The sequence below is a fragment of the Pelophylax lessonae genome (genome assembly GCF_965119305.1).
Source record: "Pelophylax lessonae genome assembly, chromosome: 9".
Taxonomy (NCBI): domain Eukaryota; kingdom Metazoa; phylum Chordata; class Amphibia; order Anura; family Ranidae; genus Pelophylax; species Pelophylax lessonae.
The window spans coordinates 271,122,555-271,145,696 of NC_138776.1; the positions used below are offsets into that span (position 1 = coordinate 271,122,555).

Consider the following 23,142-nt stretch of genomic DNA (forward strand, 5'->3'; position numbering starts at 1 on the left):
TCTACATCTGTATGGCAGGGTCTGTTTGATTATTCACCTGCTGGGACGGTGCTCTGATGTGAGAAGCTGCAGTGTCAGTATTCCTTTAGCAGTAATTAACCCCTTATGGGTTTTTCTCACCTAGCAAACAAACAACTGTTACACTGTCTTTTATGACCGCTTAGGAGACTTTAGCAGCCGTAGTTTGAATTGAGTAGCAATTATATATGGTATAATATTTTTTTTCCTAACAATATGGAGTTCTCCTTTGCACCGTGTCTGTTTATCATGGATTTATTTCTTACTGTGACAGGTCTTTGTGCCGCTGAAGCCTAATCCCTCTATGCTGTGGCTGCTCTATGCAGGTTATAGCTGTAGGGGGCAGCGTCTTCCTTACTGATACTGTTCCTGGATTGTCAGCCCTTCTGCAGGCCTCATAAAGCTGGTGTATGGGAAGCTGACCAATGGACACTTTCTATTAAGCCTCTCCAGATCTGCATGTACAAGGAGTCTCAACTCTGATGATGTCAAGCTTTTCCCTTGCAGGATCACTCAACTGACCAGTTTAACCCTCTTCAAACAATTCCTAAAAGGAAGATGAGGATGGTCTATAATGCCCCGTACACACGTGCAGATTATCTGAAGACTTTTGTCTTCAGATTTACCTTTTCTATGTAGTGCAAGGGCCTGCCGGATTGCATACAAATTGAAAGTGTTTAGGTTTGACCTCATATTATATGGTTTTGGTAAGTCTGCAGACAAAAGTCTTCAGATAATCTGCACGTGTGTACGGGGCATTAGCATGTTTTCAGGCCTCCCTTTCTGCAGAGGTACCTGCAATGCAAGTACCATATTTATCGGCATATGACACGCACACGTGTATAACACGCACCCTAATTTTAAGGGGGAAGTTTCAGGAAATTTTAAATAAAGAACTGTGAAGAAAAATAAGGGTCATTATCCATCAAAGCAGCCTCACCCTTTCAGCCAGATCCGTGCCCATCTGCAACCTCATAAATGCAGCCAGATCCGTGCCCATCTGCAGCCTCACGTCAGATTACATAGAGCACAGATCTCCTGTTTACTCAGCGGCCTCTTTAATACGAAGTCCCGCCTCCCGGCTCCTATGATAGACAAAACACTGGTCCAATGACAGTCCAGAGGATTGGACTTCGTATTACAAAGGCCGACGAGTACACAGGAAATCAATGCTCTGTAATCTGACGGTGCTTATCCCACCTCCTTTCCTTCCGAGGCAGCCAAATGAAAATGTTGGCGTATAACACGCACCCACTATTTACGCCCGATTTTCAGGGAGAAAAGGTGCGTGTTATACGCCAATAAATACGGTATTTTTAGCACTTCCAAAGGAGAGCATTGCCTTTTTCCCTATGGTGTTTAATCTAGAAGCTCATGCTAGAAGAGTGGTGCAAATTGAACAGAAGGATAGAGCACCAGAATGTCTTAGTGGTCATCACCTTGCAGCACTGGGTTGCTCAGTTCAATCCCCAACCAGGACACTTCTACCTGTACTGCAGGATGTCAGATTAGGCACTTGTGGAGAGAAAGAGGCTTTCCAGCATAATGAGTCACCTATTTGGTGACGTGGCCTTCATGAGCTTAGCCATATACATGCAGTTTCCATTGGGGGATGCTGTGTCCTTCAGGGGTATACTCATTAATGATGATTAGGTGGGTCCTTTGGGGGGTTTAGGGTCTTCTGGTGATAACTTTATGTATTGGACTTATCCCTAAGGGGTATATCTGTCTGCAGTTGTAGCCTGTGAACCTGCCTTAACCCTTGCCTCTCTTCCAAAGCAATGGAAGTCGGGGTGAAGAATATTGATTCTATCCTAAAGAATAATTCTACAAATTGGACAATCTTGTCTGCATTGCAAGAGTTTAAACTGTATCCTTTAAAAGCTAGCTTCATTTGATAGCAATGAGCTGCATTTATTCCGACCTCCTGCTTTAGAGCAAATGTTTGCCGAATGAAAGAAAACTGCAGTTCTAGAGTCAGTGTCTAATTCCAAAGAGGTTTGCTCCTGCAGTTCTGACTCGGAGTCCAGAAAGCATTGAAGAGGGAAAGAGAGTCCTCATCCAAAAAGGCAGGAAAGACCTTGAATTCTGGGGGAGAGATTGCTTACTGGTCTTTTTCAGATTGTGGCACCCATTCCTCCGAGGAACAAGGAATTGGTGTTTAGAGGTGGGTAGAGGTTGGAACCAAGGAATGGTGCTCGGAGGTAGGTAGAGGGTGGAACCAAGGAATGGTGCTCAGAGGTGGAACCAAGGAATTGGTGCTCGGAGGTGGGTAGGGGTGTGGAACCAAGGAATGGTGCTTGGAGTTGGGTAGGGGGTGGAACCAAGGAATGATGCTCAGAGGTGGGTAGGGGCAGAGAAAGGGGCAGTTCCTGCACCTATTCTCTGAGAAAACAAGCCCTGATAATGAGCCACCTATTTGCTTTTTGTGGCCTTCGTGAGCTTAGCCATATGAGTTGTCATTGGAGGATGTGTGAGGTCAATCAGGAAATAAACACCAAACTGTAAATCCGAGCATGCAGCCTGCCTGGCCAGGAAAGGGGGGATGAGCGTGTGATGGTATTAGGCAGTAATTTACCCCCCTCCCCGGTGGGAGTGGAGATGACCCCATCTATAAGGATATACAGTACATACACACACAGCACAAGGCCGTGTTCACACTACAAGATGATTCTCTGGGCTGCAGTACCTCTGAGCTCCACAAGGTGGTGATCTCACTTCTACCTAGATAGGAAGTCTCTATAGAAGACAGGAAGTGATGTCAGGTATTAATAGGAAGTTCCGGGTGAGAGGTGAGGCGGGAGGAAGTAGAGCGGAGACGTTGCTGGAAGAGGCAGCAGAGGAGGTAATAAGATCTTATTTTCTATTTACACCCAGTAAACCCCCCCCCCCCCCGTCATGTCCGTCCTCATCCTCCATGATCACTGTGATGTCTTTTATCTCCAGCAGATGATGATACACACATATATAGTGTGGAAACCTAGATTAACCCCTTCAGGGTCAGAACATTCCTCCTCTTACATATATATTTTTATCGTTACCTGTCTAGACAGAAACCTGTATAGATCGAGTGACAGAACGATTGAGGATGAAGGAGGACCCGAGTCACATCACTGAGAAGATACTAAACCTCACCCTGGAGATCATCTACCTGCTGACTGGAGAGGTGAGGGGGATTCTGGGAGGTCACATGACATCACTCTTATATCTATTAATAAAACACAGACCTGAGTGGAGAGGTGAGGAGGATTCTGGGATTCTAAAATTATATTCCTATTGGTTCTCCAATACAGAGATTTCCTCTTCTGAAGTCAGGTGATCATATGACCATCACAGTGCCTCCATGTGACTCCCTAAAACCTGAGAGACACAACATGCAGAAGATTCTAGAAGTCACCAAGAAGATGATGGAGCTGCTGACAGGAGAGGTGAGCGGTGCTGGGAATTCTGGGACATTATCCAGTTACAGACAAGGGTTGTGTCTGGATGGTGACTGTATCATTGTGTGTGTCAGGTCCCTATAAGGTGTCGGGATGTCACTGTCGATTTCTCCATGGAGGAGTGGGAGTATTTAGAAGGACACAAGGATCTCTACAAGGACGTCATGATGGAGAATCAGCCGCCCCTCACATCACCGGGTAAGAGGAGACTTTATTGTAAAGGAGAGAGCAGTACGGAGGGTCCACCTAGATCCTCCATCATCTGATAAACACATAGAAACAATGTTTTCAGTCAGTGTGTGTCAGGGCTGGGCTCCTGCAGCTCTTTTCTTTCAGAGCTCAGAAGTTGCTTAGCTGTCGGTTAATTACCAGCCGCTCGTTACCACAGTGACTCATCTGGTTACCATTACCTGCCTCATTAGTCCAGCCTACAGCCAGCCCCATTTTGCTATTTAAGTAGCTTAGCTCATTTCCTCCTTGCCCTTGCGTGGTCTATGCTCTCCAGTGTGTTCCTGTGTAGGACTTGCCGTCATTGACTTCTCTTCCGATACCTGTTCCTGATTTGTTTCGCCTGACTTCACTGACTTATGGTTTCCTGATCCTTGCTCCTCTGATTACCTGTTCTGGCATCCAAACCCCGGCTTTTGTTTTTCACTACGTTCCTGAACTGTTATTTTTGCTATTTACTTAAAGGTGTGATTTTAACTGCACTTTCTGTTGAAGCACTCAATACCACTGCAGCCTTACCATTGAGGCTTTTGATGGGAGACCTCTACAGCCTGCCCATGTGACCAATGAAACCACTCCGTTGACCATGGGTGTAGGGGCTCTTCTCCATGAGATAATTCAAATTCCTAGTCATTTCCTTTCCTCATTACCCAGTTGTCATTGGTTATCCTTGGTTACAGAGGCCCAATCCCTTTTTTAATTGCCGTAATGCTGAGGTTTTGTCATTTTCCCCACAATGCACTAATACATCTTTTTAGAAAGTGATTAAGATCATGTGCACGTCTTCAGTCTCTTTATTGCCAGAAGAGTACCATGAATTCTGTGATGTCTTTGACTAAGGTCAGGCTGGTTATACTGTGACACTTCTTTTGCACAAGATCACTAAGGAATCACATATTTTGGGACTTGGCTACTATTGCACAGTTTTTTTTTCATTTTTGTATTTAATAATAATTTTATACATTCACATTGTGCACTTTATTGATTGCTATCACATTAATTGTATATCTATTAATTTATTTGAATTATTTATCTAGCACTGTGCACTTTATTAGACCTACCTTCACCTTTGTAGATTATTATTATTATTCCATCACTAATTGTTTATCAATCAGGTGTATGAACAAGGGATTGCTCACCCCTGATTGCTTAAAAGCAAGCGCTATATTAACCCCTTAGGGGGCTAATTTACATTTTACTTACCTTTAAACTATAGCAGCTGCTTAATAACACTTACCAACAGTTAACACTTAATATTTATTTATCTAGTAATTTATATATAAAAAATTTAATCAAGGATTTCTCCAAAGGCGCGAGGGTATATACCTATACAGTATATATATTTCGTCTTTGACAAAGGTCAGGCCGGTATTTTGGCACATTGGCCTTTTGAGCGCACAGTTGACCTTCAACCCCGGTGCCATTCCTCCTCGTGGCCGGGTTTACCCTTTGTCTGTCTCAGAGGAGAAGGCAATGGAGAAGTATGCTGCAATTTAACTATCCCAGGGGTTCACACGCAAATCCTCTTCTCCTTCCAGTGCCGACTTTTTCTTTGTGGGGAAAGAAAAGAGTGGTGAACTGAGTCTCTGTATCGATTATAGGGGGTCTCATTTGCATTACTGTTAAAAATACTTATCCGATCCCATTGATAATGGAATTATTTGACTGCCTCAAGGGAACAACGGTCTTCACTAAGGTTGATTTGTGAGGGGCATACAATCTTTAGAGGAATAATGAGGGCCACGAACAGTGGCGGCTGGTGCTCAAAAATTTTGGGGGGGCGCAAAAAGAAAAATGTAATAGGTATTGCTTCGCGGCAAATAAACGCGGTAAAAAAATTGCGTGACTTTGAGGTCATGGCACAGATGATGGTATAGGCATGGCACAGGTCAATGTACAGGCATGGCACAGGTCAATGTACAGGCATGGCACGGGTAATGTACAGGCATGGCACAGGTCAATGTACAGGCATGGCACAGGTAATGTACAGGCACGGCACAGGTCAATGTACAGGCATGGCACAGGTAATGTACAGGCATGGCACAGGTCAATGTACAGGCATGGCACAGGTCAATGTACAGGCAAGCAGCTTCACAAAAACCACACAGTGCGCCGCCAACCCCCTATCCCCCCCCCCCCCCTCCTAAGCCATGTTCCCTCATCCTGTCCAGAGTTCCGCAGGGCTTCTGTGCCCACTTCTATGCTCACAGGGCAGTGTGTGGCCCGGGCCCCCCCTGAATTTGACCTCCAGGAAAGCACAGTTGTAGTTTATGCAGTTAGAGACCTAAGCCCACATGTATTACAGGCATGGAGGAACATTTGAAATTTTTTGTCTAATATCGCCACTTCAAAGTTCTTCACTTACCGTTAGCTGGGCTGCTGCTGGTCCCTGACTGTCTGTCACACACTGCTGGGAGTCTGGGACTGTGTCTGCGCCTCTGCGGCCTGCCGCGGAGTACTCTCCCTCCCTGGCTGCGCCTGCGGCCTGCCTGAAGTCGACTCGAGGACTCGTCTGACCTGGTGGGACTCTGGGAGACTGGTCTCGTCTCAGTCAGGGCCAGACCCAGTGGTGGGGTGAGCCAGGATTCAGGAATCAGGATGTCTCCTACTGTCCTACGGTAGGTCGCGGGCGGCTATGCCTCACTCACTCCTCCTCAAGCTCCGATGTCTGATCCGAATTCGATCCGTCCGACTGAGTCAGCTCCTCCACGGTCACGCTGCTCTCGTCTCGATCGCCGCTCCTCTCTCTCTGCGCCGGGCCGCGGGCGGGAACGGAAGGTGATCGTGACGCCGGGGCGGTGCACCGCCCTCACGCGTCACGACACCAGGTTCGATGTCCTCCTGTGATTGGTCAAGGCTGGACACTGGACCAGATGACCCCCAGAAAAGCGTCAATCGGCGCCTCTGTCAGGCGAAGGTGGGGTCAAAAACCCCACCCCTCATACCCAGCACTATGTCCAGCGCCCCTAGTGGACAAAAAATTGACTTTTTTTTTATTTAATCTTTTTTTTCTTCTGCTTGTGTTTGGGGGGGGGGGGGCGGTGTCCCTGCGCCCCCTATGGGCGGGTCGCCACTGGCCACAAATGGAAATGTAATACTAGGACCGGACACTACGAATACCTCGTAATGCCCTTTTGGTCTCTGCAACACTCCTGCAGATTTCCAGGACTTTATTAACCATGTCCTCTGAGATAGGCTGCCATAATGTGTGGTGGTTTACCCGGATGATATTCTTATATATTCTAAGTCCCTAGAGAACCACCACACAGATGTCTCTCCCGTGTGCTACAGAGGTTGAGAGAAAGCAACCTCTATTGCAAGTTGGAAAAGTGCGAGTTCCATTAACAGGTTAAATTTTTGGGTTATGTCATTTGTGCTGCCAGGTTTTCGATGGACCCAGAGAAGCCACCTGCAGTCCTAAAGTAGGTTCGGCCCATAGGTCTACGTCCTCTACAACATTTTCTTGGCTTTGCCAATTATTATCAGAAATTTATGAGTAATTTCTCTTTTCTGGTCAAACCCCTTCATTGATACTGTATGACCAGAAAAGAGGGCAACCCACAGAATTGGTCCTAGGAATCCATTAAAGCCTTTGAATCCCTCAAGGCCACTTTTGCTGCAGTTCCAGTGCTGGAACATCCTGATCCCATGTTACCCGTCATTCTTGAAGTTGATGCGTCTGAGACTGGAGTAGGCGCTGTCCTGTCTCAACCTCCTACCCCTGAGAGTTCTATCCATCCTTGTGGCTACTTTTCTAAAAAATTGTCTCTAGCAGAATGAAATTCTGAAACTGGGGATAGAGAATTATTAGCCATAATTTTAACTCTTAAAGAAGGGAGGCATCTCATCAAGGGTACTACTGTGCTGGTCCTCATTTTGACTAACCATAAGAATCTTTCATTCTTGTCTGAGGCTAGACGTTTATCTCCTGGAAGGGCTCAGTGGGACCTTTTTCTGTCAAGCTAAAATTGCCGCAGTTTTCCTCCTCTTCCAAAATGGAGTCTGTTCCACCTCCTGTTATACCTTCGGAATGCATTTTGGCTATTTCTTTCTAGTCTCACTTCACCTTTGGGTGAGAGAATGATGCCCTCTCAGATCCAATCTCCTCCGGGAAAACCTCATGACCGCTGCTTTGTCCCCGAGAATCTCCGCACCATTTTCCTCCAGACCTACCATTCACCTAAGACAGCTGGGCACCCAGGAAAAAATCAACGGCGTATGGACATATTGTTAAGACATATGGCCTATGTTTCAACAATGCTGGTGGCCTAGTCTCCGTGCTCATGAAACCAGCTTTGTAGCCCCTTGTCCTGTGTGTGCTCAGAATAAAACACCACAACACCTTCCAGTGGGCCTCCTTAAACCCATACGCAGTGCAGAGAGGCCTTGGATCCACTTGTCTATTGATTTTATTATGGATTTATGCAACTCCGATAGCAACACAGTTATTCTTATGGTGGTTGACCGTTTTTCAAAATGTCACATTGCATTTCGCTGTGTCCAAGGAACTGGCATCCATTTTCACTGGAGAGTTCTTTCAGTTACATGGGTTACGTAAAGTTATCATCTCAGACAGGGGTAGCCTGTTGGTGTCCAAGTTTTGGGGAGCCTTTTGTACACAGTTGGGAGTTCAGCTTTCCTTCTCCTCTGCATATCACCCACAGTCCAATGGGTCCGCAGAATGGGCCGACCAAGCCTTGAAGCAGTTCTATATTTCTGACCACCATAACAACCGGTGGGACTTGTTACCTTGGGTGGAGTTTGCTCACAATATTACCATCAATGCTACCATCACCATCATGCTGACCACTGACGCCTACCTGCATTCTCCTACTAAGTTGGGGAGAGGGTAAGGTTAACCCAGTGGCCTACACATTAGATCTTCCCTCCAACATGCGTATTTACAACGTATTCCATGTTTCCTTACGTGTTATTGCTATACCACCTCAGTACCACGCCCTCGCCCGCTTAAGGTTGACAACCATGTGGAATATGAGATACAATCTATCATTGACTCCCGTAGGTTTAGTGGACACATACGCTATCTAGTTCACAGAGGGATTACGGTCCAAGGGAACGGTCTTTGATCTAATCCTCGGACGTAAATGCTCCTGCCCTGTTCCAGGCTTTCCATATACATTTTCCCCTCAAGTCTGGTGCTCCTCCAAGGGGGAGGGATTATTGGTGAAGAGGGTACTGTCAGGGCTGGGCTCCTGATAGTTAGCGAGCTGCTCTTTTCTTTCAGTGTTTAGAAGCTGCTTAGCTGTCGGGTAACTACCAGCCGCTTGTTACCACAGCGACTCACCTGGTTACCATTTCCTGCCTCATTAATCCAGCCTACAGCCAGCCCCTTTTTTGCTTTTGAAGCAGCTGAGCTCATTTCCTCCTTGCCCTTGCTTGGTCTATGATCTCCAGTGTGTTCCTGTGTGTTACTTGCCCTGGCTGACTTCTCTTCCTATTCCTGTTCCTGATTTTTACTTCCGACTATGCTGACTTCTGGTTTCTTGACCCCGGCTCCTCTGATTACCTGCTCTGGCATCCAAATCCCAGCTTCTGTTTTTGACGACATTCCTGAACTGTTATTTTTTTTCTCTTTCATTAAAGGTGTGATTCTTTTTTAACTGTACTTTCTGTCTTCGCCTGGTTTATGGTCCCCGACAGTGTGTGTATGTTTCCTACAGATGGTTCCAGTAATGGGAACCCACCAGAGAGATGTCCCCGTCCTCTGTATTCCCAGGATTCCACACAGGAAGGTCACACCATCCCTCACCATCATCAGGTAGATGAGGAACAATCACTAATAGTATCATTAGGATCTGTACATTATCTCCATTGTTACCATTGATGTCATTTTTATTATATATTCAGAGTGGAAACCTGAGAGATTCTAAAGTTGAGGTTAAAGAAGAGATAAAAGAGGAGGATGAGGAGTATGGAGTGATGGAGGAGGTTTCAGGACGACACAAGAATACGATGGAGTCACCTAATACCAGGAACCCACCAGAGAGATGTCCCCGTCCTCTGTATTCCCGGGACTCCACACAGGAAGGTCACACCATCCCTCAATGTTACAAGGTTGGTGGGATGGAGTATCTAGAACATGGACTTGTGGAGGGGATGTGTGTGTTTTTTATGTAAGCTTATATCTTCCAGATGATATTCTCTCTCATTTTCTTGGTTTAGAGTGGAGATCCAATCGATATAGAATTTGAGGTTAAAGCAGAAGAAGAAGAGACATATGTGAGGGATGATCAGCAGTCTATGGAGGAGGATGGAATAACGGGGACATTTATAGAGGAGGACACTCCTACAGAGATCAGCACAGGTCGGTCATTAACACTAAAAACATTCCTCCACCCATACTGCTCACTGATTGGTCCAGAGTAGGGCGGGGACTGGGTGATATCAGCCTGTAATCCCCTGGTCACTTTCCCGAGCTGTGTTCCCCGTCCTGTATTCCTGTATTTCTCTCGGATAATCTTCCTTCTCTGTGCTGCAGACACAATTTATGTCTCTAGACTGGATTTATGGAGATTCTGGGGTTCAGCTGGCAGCAAAATGTTGATGTTCACCAAAGACGTTGCTCAGCCTAGACACCTGGGGTATGTACCTTGGGTCTTCTGCCCCATGTCCGGGTCTAGCAAGATCTCTGACAGAACAATTCTCCCGGGGTTACTTGCTCTGTTATTTGCTGGCTGTGCCGGGTGGAGGGATATGTCGGTATAGTCTCACACCCAAGTCACTGATTTGCTTTCATTTTTATTGAGCCGTGTATATTCTATCTATACAATGCACACACTGTTACACACAAACACACAAAAACTTGAAGAAAAGACATGAAAAGACACGCACACTGGTGAACAGTCGCAAACAGTTTTACAATCCACAGTAAACATGAATGAGCCACAAATCCACCCTTCTGGTGTCACGGAGAATAAGCTGACAGTGCGCCACCCTGCAATTCCAGGTGTACTCTCACCTCTTCAGATGGACCCCATTGCTCCATACCAAGAGGACACACCCAGCATGAAATCACACACCTTCAGGTACATGTAGGCGGAGCCTCCTCTTTAGGTAGCCAGCTCCTGCTACTAGAGATAAAGAGACTCCATAGTGCTCACTGTTATATTTATTTCATGGATAAGAAAAGCACTCACAAGGTTAAAAAAGCAATCCAGCATTGAATACACACAATCACTGCAGATTCCCCAAGCATCAGTCTCAGTGTAACTTGAGGGCACTCTGCCTAACGTGATGATGTCCTCAAACCACTCCCATCTGATGAGTTGCATCCTAATTGGACTTCCCCAGAGATACATATGGTCTTCAGGATCAGTCCAGTCCATCTTGGTTGTTCTCCCCCATCCTCACTCTCTGACCTCTGGTGGGGCTCAGCCCCGCTGTTATTCATGACTAAATCATGGACTAAATAAGGAAGTGCAGGACTTCTTGTGTTGGGAAGATGGCAATGAGTGATAGAGGGGGAGGGGACACTCGTCCTATAATCTCTCATCACTGTCACTACTATAAAAGACAGTTCTCGTTGTTTCCTCACTCTCTGACTAAGATCCATGAATAAAGAAATGAACTGGTAGGAGATCAGAGGACCCATTTACTAGTTACCTTGAGGGGGGAATTGTAAGATCCTCAGAAACAAAACTGCCTGATGTGGGCGGAGTCCTGGTTTAGGGGAACCAATCTGCTGATGTCTAGTAATAATCTTTGTATTTCTATTTTAGTAGATGGACGGGAGATGAGGAAAACCTCAGAGGATTGTCTCACTTTGTCTCCAGACTGTAAAGTAGAAGATGAGGACATCACACAGTATAGTCCAGGAGAAAACCCGGCTACCTCAAATGTCCATCCGGCACCACACAGTGTAGATGGACCATCGTATTCCTCTTATCCTGAGGAACCTCAGACTGTGAGGGACGAGGCCGTCCTGACAACAGATAAGAGGTTCTCCTTTTCTGAGTGCGGGAAGAGTTTCCATTTGAAAGGCAATCTTAATGTGCATAAAAGATCTCACACCGGTGAGAAGCCGTATTCCTGTCCTGAGTGTTGGAAATGTTTTGCACACACGTCCACTCTTGCCATACATCAGAGATCGCACACTGGTGAGAAGCCATATTCCTGTCCTGAGTGCGGGAAATGTTTTTCACAGAAGTCCACTCTTTCCACACATCAGAGATTGCACACTGGTGAGAAGCCGTATTTCTGTCCTGAGTGCGGAAAATGTTTTGCACAGACGGCCGCTCTTTCTAGACATCAGAGATCGCACACTGGTGAGAATCTGTATTCCTGTCCTGAGTGCGGGAAATGTTTTTCACAGACGTCCGCTCTTTACAGACATCAGAGATCGCACACTGGTGAGAAGCCGTATTCCTGTCCTGAGTGCGAGAAATGTTTTTCAGATAAGTCCACTCTTTCCAAGCATCAGAGATCGCACACTGGTGAGAAGCCGTATTCCTGTCCTGAGTGCGGGAAATGTTTTACACAGCAGTCCAATCTTTACAGACATCAGAGATCTCACACAGGTGAGAAGCTGTATTCCTGTCCTGAGTGCGGGAAATGTTTTACACAGAAGTCTCATCTTTTAAAACATCAGAGATCGCACACTGGTTAGAAGTCGTATTCCTGTCCTGAGTGCGGGAAATGTTTTTCACAGAAGTCCACTCTTTCCACACATCAGAAATTTCACACGGGTGAGAAGCCGTATTCCTGTCCTGAGTGCGGGAAATGTTTTTCACAGAAGTCTGATCTTTCCAAACATCAGAGATCTCACACGGGTGAGAAGCCGTATTCCTGTCCTGAGTGCCGTAAATGTTTTTCACAGAAGTCCACTCTTTCCACACATCAGAGATCTCACACGGAGGAGAATGAACTTTCCTGTCCTGAGTGAGGGAATTGTTCCTCACTGAAGTCCTGTTTTCTGTACATCAGGGTTCCCACACAACCCTGGAGGTGTATTAGTGCCTTGAGTGCGGGAAATATCTTCTATATGAATGTTGGTGGACATGTGGGGAAGAAGCACACCCTGATATACACCTCAGATATACTCCATGGCTGATCTTCATCATGTAAGAAACACTTCATAAGGAGATCAGAGATCACCAAAGACATGGATGAAGTGTTGTCCCGTGTTGGCCATTGATAGCAGGAGAAAAATAAAAATGGAGTCCTTACCTTTCATTGGCTGAGTACATTTTGTGCGGGAAGATTTCACAAACACTTACAGGTCTGGTTGTTATAAATGTGTTGATGAAATGTGACCCGCATTCCCCCAGTCATGGTGAATTGGGATTTCCTATAATGGTCAGTTCCATCTAGTGGCCATAATATGCTTTCCTGACACATGTCCATGGCAGCATACGTTTGGGTAGCCCCGCCCTCATTCCTCCCCCTTAAGACCCCCACCCCCATAAATGTTTAGGATAAGCCAATGGCTGCATTCCTTTTTTCTCCTCCTCACTTATAGGACCATTTTTGTGTGACGTTTTCCTACCTATTGGAAGTATTGGTGGGCGGGTTTGGTGCTGGGCAGCTGTGCGGGATATCAGGAGCTTCCTTTGGTATCCAGAAGTCTTCCAGGATGTCCCGAGTGGTCATTGAGTCCCCAGCTATCAGCGGGGTGGTGTTATGGCACACATATGTAGAGGATCCATGCCTGGAGAGTGGGCCCTGCCATTGGCGGCCATTTGCATTGGGTGGGAGCCCAGCTGTTAGCGGGTGGCCATTAATTGTTAGAAACGGGAAATTGGTTTCGGTGCGAATACAAATTCCGACAAATTTCTGGTTATTCCTAGATTCCAATGTATCCAAATCTCCAAATGAAATTGTAATACATTTTGTTGAAATCTGTTAAAATTTGTTTTGTTTATTCATTTTATAACGAATTCCAACTTTTCAGACCGATTCGAATTCGGATCAGTCAAAAAAAACGATCGACCGATGCAAATTCTGTGTGAAGAAATAGCTGGTTGTTAAGCAGCAAGCCGGGAAGCCGGCCGCCTGCAATCTTACCAACCATGACTCATCAGCTGTCAGCGGGCTTCCCCACTGACAGATGACTGGAAAGAAAAGAATGCCGGCAATAGAAAAAAACGGCGTGGTCCCCCTCCCCCCAGTCCATACCGGGCCCTTCCGGGCCAAAATGTAAATAAGAAAATTTTAGGGTTCTCCCCTAAAATCCATACCAGACCCTTAGTCCCGGCATGCAGCCCGGGAAGGTCAGGAAAGTGGGAGGGACGAGTGAGGCCCCCCCCCTCCTTAACCATACCAGGCCACATGTCCTCCAACATAGGTGGGTGCTTTGGGGAAGCTCTGTCCCCCCCACTGCACCCCAAAGCACTTTGTCCCAATGTTGATGGGGACAAGGGCCTCTTCCCCACAACCGTGGCCTGTGCTTGTGGGGGTCTGCAGGCAGGGGACTTCTCGTAATCTGAAATCCCCTTTTACCAAGGGGCCCCCAGATCCCCCCCCCTCCCCATGTAAATGAGCATCGGGAACATATTTCCCATACCTATTCACCAAAAATTAATAAAAACCCACACGCAATTTTTGAAAAATCCTTTATTATGAAATAACTACTTCAGGCTCCTCCTCCATTTGACATTTCTTACATAGGTAAGGGGCGGTAAGTATATCCAAGAGATAAACCTAACCTACAGGTAGGCTGAAACCTACATTATTAAAGATAAGAGTACACTAACTATGAGTCATAAACAAGATGGGCTTTGATCATATACCTAGGTGACCCCTATAGAGAGAGACACCCACATATTATGGGAGTATAAACTCCATCCGGTGTATACCAACCTGCTATCCTCATAAGGTGATTATCCTTCCTCCTTTCTGTATGAATAGATATAGAATAGAGAATGTAATTACTCCTCACACTACTACACATATATATTTTATCTTCTACCTAGGATCATCAGGACCGATACCTATATATACAACACGTTTTGGTCCGATTTTTTTCCCCCCTGTGTCCGCCCCAGGTCAGGCTAATTTGTTGGGGGTTGGAAGGAAAGCCGTGTGCTAGTAAGCCATGTTTGTATTTATTATGATGTACATAAATACAGATTATGTTCTATGTGTATGAAACACTAATATCGAGTCTGTTTATAAGAGAAAACTGTCTGTACATCTTCATAGTCCTGAAGAAGCCTTGTGCATAACGCGTAGACCAGTGAAGAGAGGAAATATCTATACCTACAAGAACCTTATGATATATACCAACTTATCCTTATATATGTATGATGTACATGAGTGAAATTAGTAGGAGACATTGATCTCCTGTGTACGAGCCGAGCTCAGATTGGGGCCAGTTTTGTCATTTTATTGAGATTGGGTTTTAGATAAATCAATACATGTTATTTCTCTTACGTCCTCCGATAGTCGCCGCCATCTCTAAGTCATCACTATTGGGTATTGACTTCCGCTCCGCAGGAGTAGCTAGGCATAAGACTTAGTCAAAAGAACAAAGACATTTGCATATACACACCCATGGGGGCTGTCCCATCTGGTCAATACCCCCCTGCAGTGACCACTCCCAACTCAGTTTTTGTCTGCCTAGCGTCAGGAGTAGTTAGGCTTTCCCTGTGCTGGGGCTCCGGTCTCAGCCTTTCTAATCTTTTTTCTTTGAAAATGTCAGCTTTTTCTTTGTTATACTAGCTGTTTATTTGTCAGCTTTAGTTTTAATCAGATCTTTGGATGAAAATGGATTCTTGCGGAGCTGGGAATCGGACTGGCCGCCCTGGTTCTCCAGGGCAGAGGGACCCCCAGCCCACCATCGAGCGTTCGGCCATGGTTCGTCCTGGCATTATGAACGACCCATCCCTGCTCGCAGCAGGGATGCAGCTGTGAGGTGGCTACCTCACTGGACGCATCTGCGATATTGCAGTGCAATGTCCTTGGCAAATGGCATTACCTGTCAGATGAGGACAGCGGCTTTCCATTCTGAGAGGCACCCTACGCCATCTGGTACAGGTAAGTACTTCTGTGTGGGGTCTCTGTCTGGGGTGGCAGTCCTGTGTTGCTGTGTGTTCCCCATGTCTGTGCCGGTGTGGGCTCCCTGTTGCGCTCCCTGTGGGGTCTTTATTTGATGCATGCGCTGCTGTGCGGTATGTATTTGGGGGCCCCTTCCCCTGTGTCACTTTGGTGTGCGTTTGGGGGTGCAGACACTGTGTTGCGGCGGACGCAGCGGGGCAAAACCGCGCGGTCCACCATCTTTGTTTTGGGCAAGCATGTCTGGCTTCACTGTGGGCTGATTTACATGCTGTTTTGGCGCCATCCGGCGCCATCTTGCGTGTGGCAGACTGATCGTTTCATGCACATGTTCGGTGGCCATTTTGCTGGAGTCTCCAATTGAGTTCTATGGGCAGCCATTTTCCCTGGGTCATTTGCAGCTTAAAGTTCAGCCTCCAATGACATCACTTCTTTTTCCTCTGATGCAGCGATCTAGGTGGTAACACTCTGTGGGTTCTGCAGGCTGTCTCTTCCATACCCTGCTGTTTTGTCATTTCTGGCTCAATTTTCTTCTCCTTTTGGGGTCGTTTGTCACTGTACATATAGCGGTGGGCTGCGCATTCCGCAGCGGTTTTAAAGGGACAGTACCATTGTATTGCACTGTAATTTTTTCCTTGGGGCAATGGAATCTCAGGACAGCAAATTCCCTGCAGATTTGGTGGGGGGCCACAGTCCTGCTGCGGCCTCTGTTATACCTGATTTGGCAGCTGTAGTGGCATCTTTAGTGTCCAAAATGGAGGTGCTGATGGCTGAACGTGCTGCTAGGAAGAAGCCCAGATTATCTATCTCCTCTGATTCAGATGGTGATATGGCTGAGAACCTTTTCAGGGGCTCGCTCATCTTTGGACCCTCTGGGGTCTGAGGGGGAGGCGGAGGTGAAGGGGGTTGATGATTCTCCCCCAGGGTCACCCGCAGAACGCGCAACTATGGACGAGTTGATTTCCTCTGTAAAGGAAAAGTTACATGAGCCCAATCCTCCGGGCATTGTGTCTTCTTTTGGCACTCACAGGACCCGCAAGTCGGCACAGGTCTTTCCCTGTCCCGCTGAGTTTCATTACACTGTAAATGAAATGTGGCGCGCTTTGAAACGCCCGTTCGTGGTGCCTAGTCGGTTTAAGTTACTTTATCCCTTTGCACCGGCTACAGAATCGCGATGGTGTGTGCCTCCACAGGTGGATCACACTGTGTCCGTTTTGAACAAGGCTACCTTGATTCCTACTGAGGATACCCCAGTTTTTGGGATCCCACGGACAGAAGGTTGGAGTCTCTTGCCCGCCATTTCTATACGGTGGCGGGTTCCTTGCTCAAACCTGTTTTCGCATCCGTTTTGGTGGCTCAGGCGGTGGCTGATTGGACTAAGGTGCTTAGGCGCAACCTCGTGTCTGATTCTGCCCCACCTGCCACGCTGGCTATGGTGGATCAAATTCACCAAGGTGTCATGTACTTGTGTGATGCGGCCTTGAATGAGGCCCCTTTGGTGGCACGCCTGTCTAGTGTTGCGGTGCTCAACCGTCGCCTGATCTGACTGACCACAGTTGCTCATTTTCCCTATGCAGGTTTTCGTGTTTTTGGCGAAGTGTTGGATACCTTGGTAAAGGGCGTCACGGGGGGTAAGAGCACTATGCTACTCCAGAACCCGAAAAACAAGTCCTTTCGTGGCAAGCGGGGTTCCGCCTCCCGGCCCACTCAAGTGTCCTTTCGTGCCTTTCGGAATCAAACCAAGGGCAAGCCCTTCAAGGCCCAAGGTAGCCAGAAGAAGCCCTGGGCGGGCAAGCAGAAGTCCGGCAATGCCGGTTCGGCGGGTCAATCCAGCTCTGCCTGAAGGGGCGCCCTCACCCGTTTCTGGACAGGTGGGTTCAGGAAATCATTTGATCGGGGTACAAGATCGAATTCCTTTCCCGGCCGGCGGACAGATTCTTTCCTTCAAATCTTCATTTGACTCCAGGGCGTCTGCAGGACCTGCATCAAGCGGTGCAGGATCTCCTTGCCCAGGGGGTGATTGTCCCGGTGCCTCATCAGGACAGGTTTCAGGGATTTTATTCCAATCTGTTCACTGTGCCCAGAAAGGAGGGCAAAGTGCGTCTGATCCTGGACTTGAAAGCTCTGAACTGCTTCATGCGTGTTGGAAAGTTCCGTATGGAATCTCTCCGTTCAGTGGTGGCCTCCCTGAGTCTGGGGGAATTCCTGGCCTCAATAGATCTGAAGGATGGGTACCTACACATCCCCATCTTCGAGGGTCACCAGAGGTACCTTCGGTTCACTATAGCAGAGGACCACTATCAGTTTGTGGCGTTACCTTTCGGTCTCGCTTCGGCTCCAAGGGTCTTTACCAAAGTGTTGGCGCCTGTTCTGGCCCTGCTTAGGGCTCAGGGCATTGCGGTCATGGGTTATCTGGACGATCTCCTCTTAAGGTCGAGTGTCCGCCAGGACCTGCTGGGCGATCTGTCCACTATTGTGCAGATGCTCCAGGAGTTCGGATGGACCATCAACGTACAGAAGTCTACCTTGTCTCCTTCGGTTCATCTTCCCTATCTGGGAATAGTTCTGGACTCTGCTCAGGCAAAGGTGTTCTTTTCGGAGTACAAGCTCCAGACCTTACAGGACAAGATCAGGTCCCTCAGGGACAAACCATCCTTGTCACTCAGGACCTGCATGCGGTCCCTAGGGTTGATGGTATCGGCCTTCGAGGCGATACCCTTTGCTCAGTTTCACACACTGGCTCTTCAAGCAGAGATCCTGGCCAGGTGGGACAGACTACCTCAGTCCTTGGACCTGAGTGTCTCATTGAGTTGCCGGACCAGAATGGATCTTCTGTGGTGGATCCAGTCCCCGGCTGTGTCAGACGGAAAATCCTTCCGTCCGTTAATGTGGATGGTGATTACCACGGATACCAGCCTGTCGGGCTGGGGTGGAGTCCTGGGCAACCTGTCTGCCCAGGGCACTTGGTCGGAGGAGGAATCCTCCCTTCCGATCAACATCTTGGAATTGCGAGCGATCAAACTGTGTCTCTTCCAGTGTTTGGAGCGACTTCGGGGCCGTCCTGTACGGGTACAGACAGACAATGCTACCGCGGTGGCTTACATCAACCACCAAGGGGGTACCAGGAGTGCCCGGGCGGCCCGGGAGGTGACAGACATTCTGTCTTGGGCTGAGACTCATGTCCCGGCAATTTCAGCGGTTCACAATCCGGGTGTGGAGAAATAGCAGGCCAACTATCTGAGCCGCCAGACCCTGGGCCAGGGGTAATGGTCCCTGCACCCGGAGGTCTTCCAAATGCTTTGCACGAAGTGGGGATTCCCGGACGTGGATCTGTTCGCGTCTCGGCTAAATCACAAGGTGGAAAGGTTCGTGGCAAGAACGCGCGATCGTCTGGCAGAAGCCTCGGATGAGTTGGTGGCCCCTTGGCATCAGTATCGTCTGATGTATGCCTTTCCTCCGATTCAGTTGTTGTCCAGGTTCCTTCGCAGGTTAGCCTCGGAACCGCACCTGGTGATTCTGGTGGCGCCGGCCTGGCCATGCCGGTCCTGGCAAGCCGACGTTGTTCACCTGGCAGTGGCGCCTCCTTAGAGTCTGCCAATGCGGGAGGATCTTCTGTCTCAGGGACCGATCTTCCATCCTGCTTTACAGTCGCTGGCTTTAACGGCCTGGCTGTTGAAACCCAGGTCCTGAGAGACAGGGGTCTCTCCTCTGAGGTCATTCCTACTCTCATCAAAGCTAGGAAAACCTCCTCTGGTAAAGTCTATTACCGTACCTGGAAAGCTTCTTTCGCATGGTGTAAGTCCAGGGGGTTCTCCCCTCGCTCATACTCGGTGACGAGAGTGTTGGCTTTCCTCCAGTCTGGGGTGGACCAGCGCCTGGCCACGATAAAGGGCCAGGTGTCTGCACTGGCTGTTCTTTTCCAACGCCCTGTGGCGTCTCATTCCTTAATTCGCACCTTCATTCAAGGTGTGCGACATTTGGCTCCTCCCAGGAGGGAGCCTTTACCTCCATGGGAATTGAACTTGGTTCTGTCCGTGTTACAGCGTTCTCCCTTTGAAAACAGCCGGGAGATATCGTTACCTCTGCTGTCTAAGAAGGTTGCCTTTTTAGTGGTGATCACTTCGGCTCGCAGAGTGTCAGAACTGGCGGCATTGTCTTGCCGCTCTCCTTACTTGATTGTTCACAAGGATAAGGTGGTCTTGCGACCACATCCGTCTTTTCTTCCTAAGGTGGTCTCTGAGTTCCATCTTAAAGTGGAGTTCCACCCTAAATTTATACTTACCTCCATCTTCTCGCTCCGGGTCACCTGAAAAACAAATGGATAATCGCAATTTTTTTTTTTTTTTTTACTTACCTTGTAGAGAAAATATACTTACCTTACTTCCTTCTTCCTCCCCTCGGCGGCCACGGTGATTCGTCACTTCCTGGCTATGCAATGATTCCTGGGAGCTGAACGTCATCGCTCCCAGGAATCATTGCGCCTGCACCGGCCCCGACGTCAGTTCCGGTGCGCGCGCGTCATTCCCTTCTAAACAGCTTCTGGGCATGCCCAGAAGCTGTGGAGGGATGACGCGCGTGTACCGGAAGTGACGTCGGGGCCGGTGCAGTGCAGCGTGGGACCGAAGAAGAAGGAAGAGGACGCAGAAGAGGATCGTGCTGGCTTCAAGCTGCCCACACCTGAGATGGCAGCGCTGGAGAAGACATTTTCAAGGTAAGTATTTCTCCTAAAAGGTAAGTGCAACCCGGGACAGATCAGAGGCTAGCCATTGTAGAATGTACTAGCCCTGACTGTCCCGGGGGTATTTTTATTAAAAAAAGTATAACCAGGGTGGAACTCCACTTTAATGAGGACATTGTCCTGCCTTCGCTTTGTACGAAGCCTAAGCATCCCAAGGAGGTTGCATTGCACTCCTTGGATGTTGTCAGGGCGATCAGGGTTTACCTGTCGTCCACTGAATCCTTTCGGAAGACGGACTTCCTCTTTGTCCTTCCTGAGGGACCTCGGAAGGGCATGGCTGCATCTGCAATGACCATTGCCAAATGGATCAGACAGACCATTGAACAGGCTTATGCTTTGACGGAACGGGTTCCACCCTTCCCTGTTAAGGCGCACTCTACCAGATCTCTGAGTGCGTCCTGGGCCTACTGGCATCGTGCCTCGGTTTCTCAGGTGTGCAAGGCTGCCACTTGGTCGTCGGTGCACACTTTTTCCAAATTCTATAAGGTAGATGTTCTGGCATCAGCTGATGCCTCCTTGGCCGCAAAGTTCTCAGTGTGGCAGTGTCATGAGGGACCCTTGTTTTGTTATGGGTCCCTGACTGTTGGGGTTGTTTATCCCCTGTTATGGGTCCCTGACTGTTGGGGTTGTTTATCCCCTGGGTTATTTGCTTTCCTGGGCTGTTGCTCCTGTTGAGCCTTTTCTGTTGCCCAGCAGGTTCTCTTACTGTGCGTGTAAGGTTCCTTTCTCTGATGTGGGTACTGCGTTGCCTTTTCTACGGTTGCATCTCCCACCCCTCATGTCTACACTGCTTTGGGACATCCCAATAGTGATGACTTAGAGGTGGCGTCGACTGTCGGAGGACGTAAGGGAAAAGTGAATTTTTGTAAAATCTTACCTGTAAAATTCCTTTCTCTGAGTCCTCCGACAGTTGCCGCCCCCACCCCTCTTTTGGGGTTTATTCTTGTATACTTACTGCTATGCTACCAAACTGAGTTGGGAGTGTCACTGCAGGGGGGGGGGTATTGACTAGTGGGACAGCCCCCATGGGTGTGTATATGCAAATGTCTTTGTTCTTTTGACTAAGTCTTATGCCTAGCTACTCCTATGGAGCGGAAGTCAATACCCAATAGTGATGACTTAGAGGTGGCGGCGACTGTCTGAGGACTCAGAGAAAGGAATTTTACAGGTAAGATTTTACAAAAATTCAGTTTTTAGGATAAATCCATGTAGTAGTTATCTGTCTCATGCTGTGCCCTTAAAGTCCACACATATGACAGTGGTTCCTTGTGATCATCTGTAGTTTCCCATTTTTTTTGGATAAGAGAAGGGATTTAGTAGGATACTCCAAATAACTGTTCACAGGTGAGGACAACTCTCTCAATAAAACTGTATCGCAGATCATCTGCAGGACCATATAGCACCTGTATGGGATGAACAAGTCCCTATGTAGCTGAAGGAACTCAGTGAACCTTACCTATTCAAGACACCAGCCAGTGTCTCCTTTAGCTTGCACCCAGTAACTGACTTCTATCACCCAGAGGAGGATCTAACAGCACAAGTCCCAAGGATCCCCTGTGTGGGGGGTCTATACTCACAAGGCTCTAGGAGCACACAGACCAATCTTCCTCAGTAGTACCAGACAGGATCCACAGACATCCTCCCTCAGTCAGCCCTCGTAAGGACCAATGGGGTTGCAACTTCAATGTTTTAGGCCCTCAGGTCCCCACCCAAGTCCGCATGGCAGCCTCTGCAAGGGAGAGGCAGCAGCCCCCTCCCCACTTAGACCTCTCTCCCTAGAGGTAGACTGGACTGGACTACGAGCCCATGTGCTCTTCAGATATAAATGCAGATACCCAGCATACCTTAGGGCACATCACCTTCTAATTGGCCAGGGTTGTACAGACATCCATGCTCTCATCTGCCAGGTTTCCACCCACAGTCCAATATACTCCATGGCTATTGGATCAGTGTGAAACATCAAGACAGCATGAGCTGTGTCCCTGTTAGGCAGAGAAACCAAAAACTATATCCACTCATTCTAGCACCTACCTAGGAGGGCTCTACATCTGTATGGCAGGGTCTGTTTGATTATTCACCTGCTGGGACGGTGCTCTGATGTGAGAAGCTGCAGTGTCAGTATTCCTTTAGCAGTAATTAACCCCTTACAGGTTTTTCTCACCCAGCAATCAAACAACTGTTACACTGTCTTTTTTGACAGCTTAGGAGACTTTAGCAGCTGTAGTTTGAATTGCGATTTTTTTTTTTAATTATTACATAGCTTGAGTAGCAATTATATATGGTATAATATGTTTTTTTCCTAACAATATGGAGTTCTCCCTTGCATCATGTCTGTTTATCATGGATTTATTTCTTACTGCGACAGGTCTTTGTGCCACTGCAGCCTAATCCCTCTATGCTGTGGCTGCTCTATACAGGTTATAGCTGGAGGGGGGCAGCGTCTTCCTTACTGATACTGTTCCTGGATTGTCAGCCCTTCTGCAGGCCTCATAAATCTGGTGTATGGGAAGCTGACTAATGGACACTTTCTATTAAGCCTCTCCAGATCTGCATGTACAAGGAGTCTCAACTCTAATGATGTCAAGCTTTTCCTTTGCAGGATCAGTCAAGTGACCAATTTAACCCTCTTCACACAATTCCTAAAAGGAAGCTGAGGATGATCAATAAGCAGGTTTTTGGGCCTCCCTTTCTGCAGAGATACCTGTA

General features: G+C 47.8%; 3 protein-coding genes across 3 annotated transcripts in view; 2 read left to right on the top strand and 1 right to left on the bottom strand.

Moving 5' to 3' along the window:
• The window catches only part of LOC309564465 (uncharacterized protein), a gene marked incomplete at both ends in the record, with an annotated part of 1,172,539 nt that overhangs the window by 240,694 nt on the left and 908,703 nt on the right, over window positions 1–23,142 (bottom strand).
• LOC309564074 (uncharacterized protein) overlaps window positions 1–23,142 on the top strand; it is a gene marked incomplete at both ends in the record, with an annotated part of 288,253 nt that overhangs the window by 212,891 nt on the left and 52,220 nt on the right. The gene's annotated exons all lie outside the window — the stretch shown is intronic.
• The window catches only part of LOC309564080 (uncharacterized protein), a gene marked incomplete at its 5' end in the record, with an annotated part of 79,875 nt that overhangs the window by 16,307 nt on the left and 40,426 nt on the right, over window positions 1–23,142 (top strand). Inside the window, 3 exon segments of the mRNA XM_082268708.1 lie at window positions 9,870–10,069; window positions 12,036–12,309; window positions 12,313–12,483. Coding sequence (XP_082124834.1) covers window positions 9,870–10,069; window positions 12,036–12,309; window positions 12,313–12,483 — 645 coding nt within the window.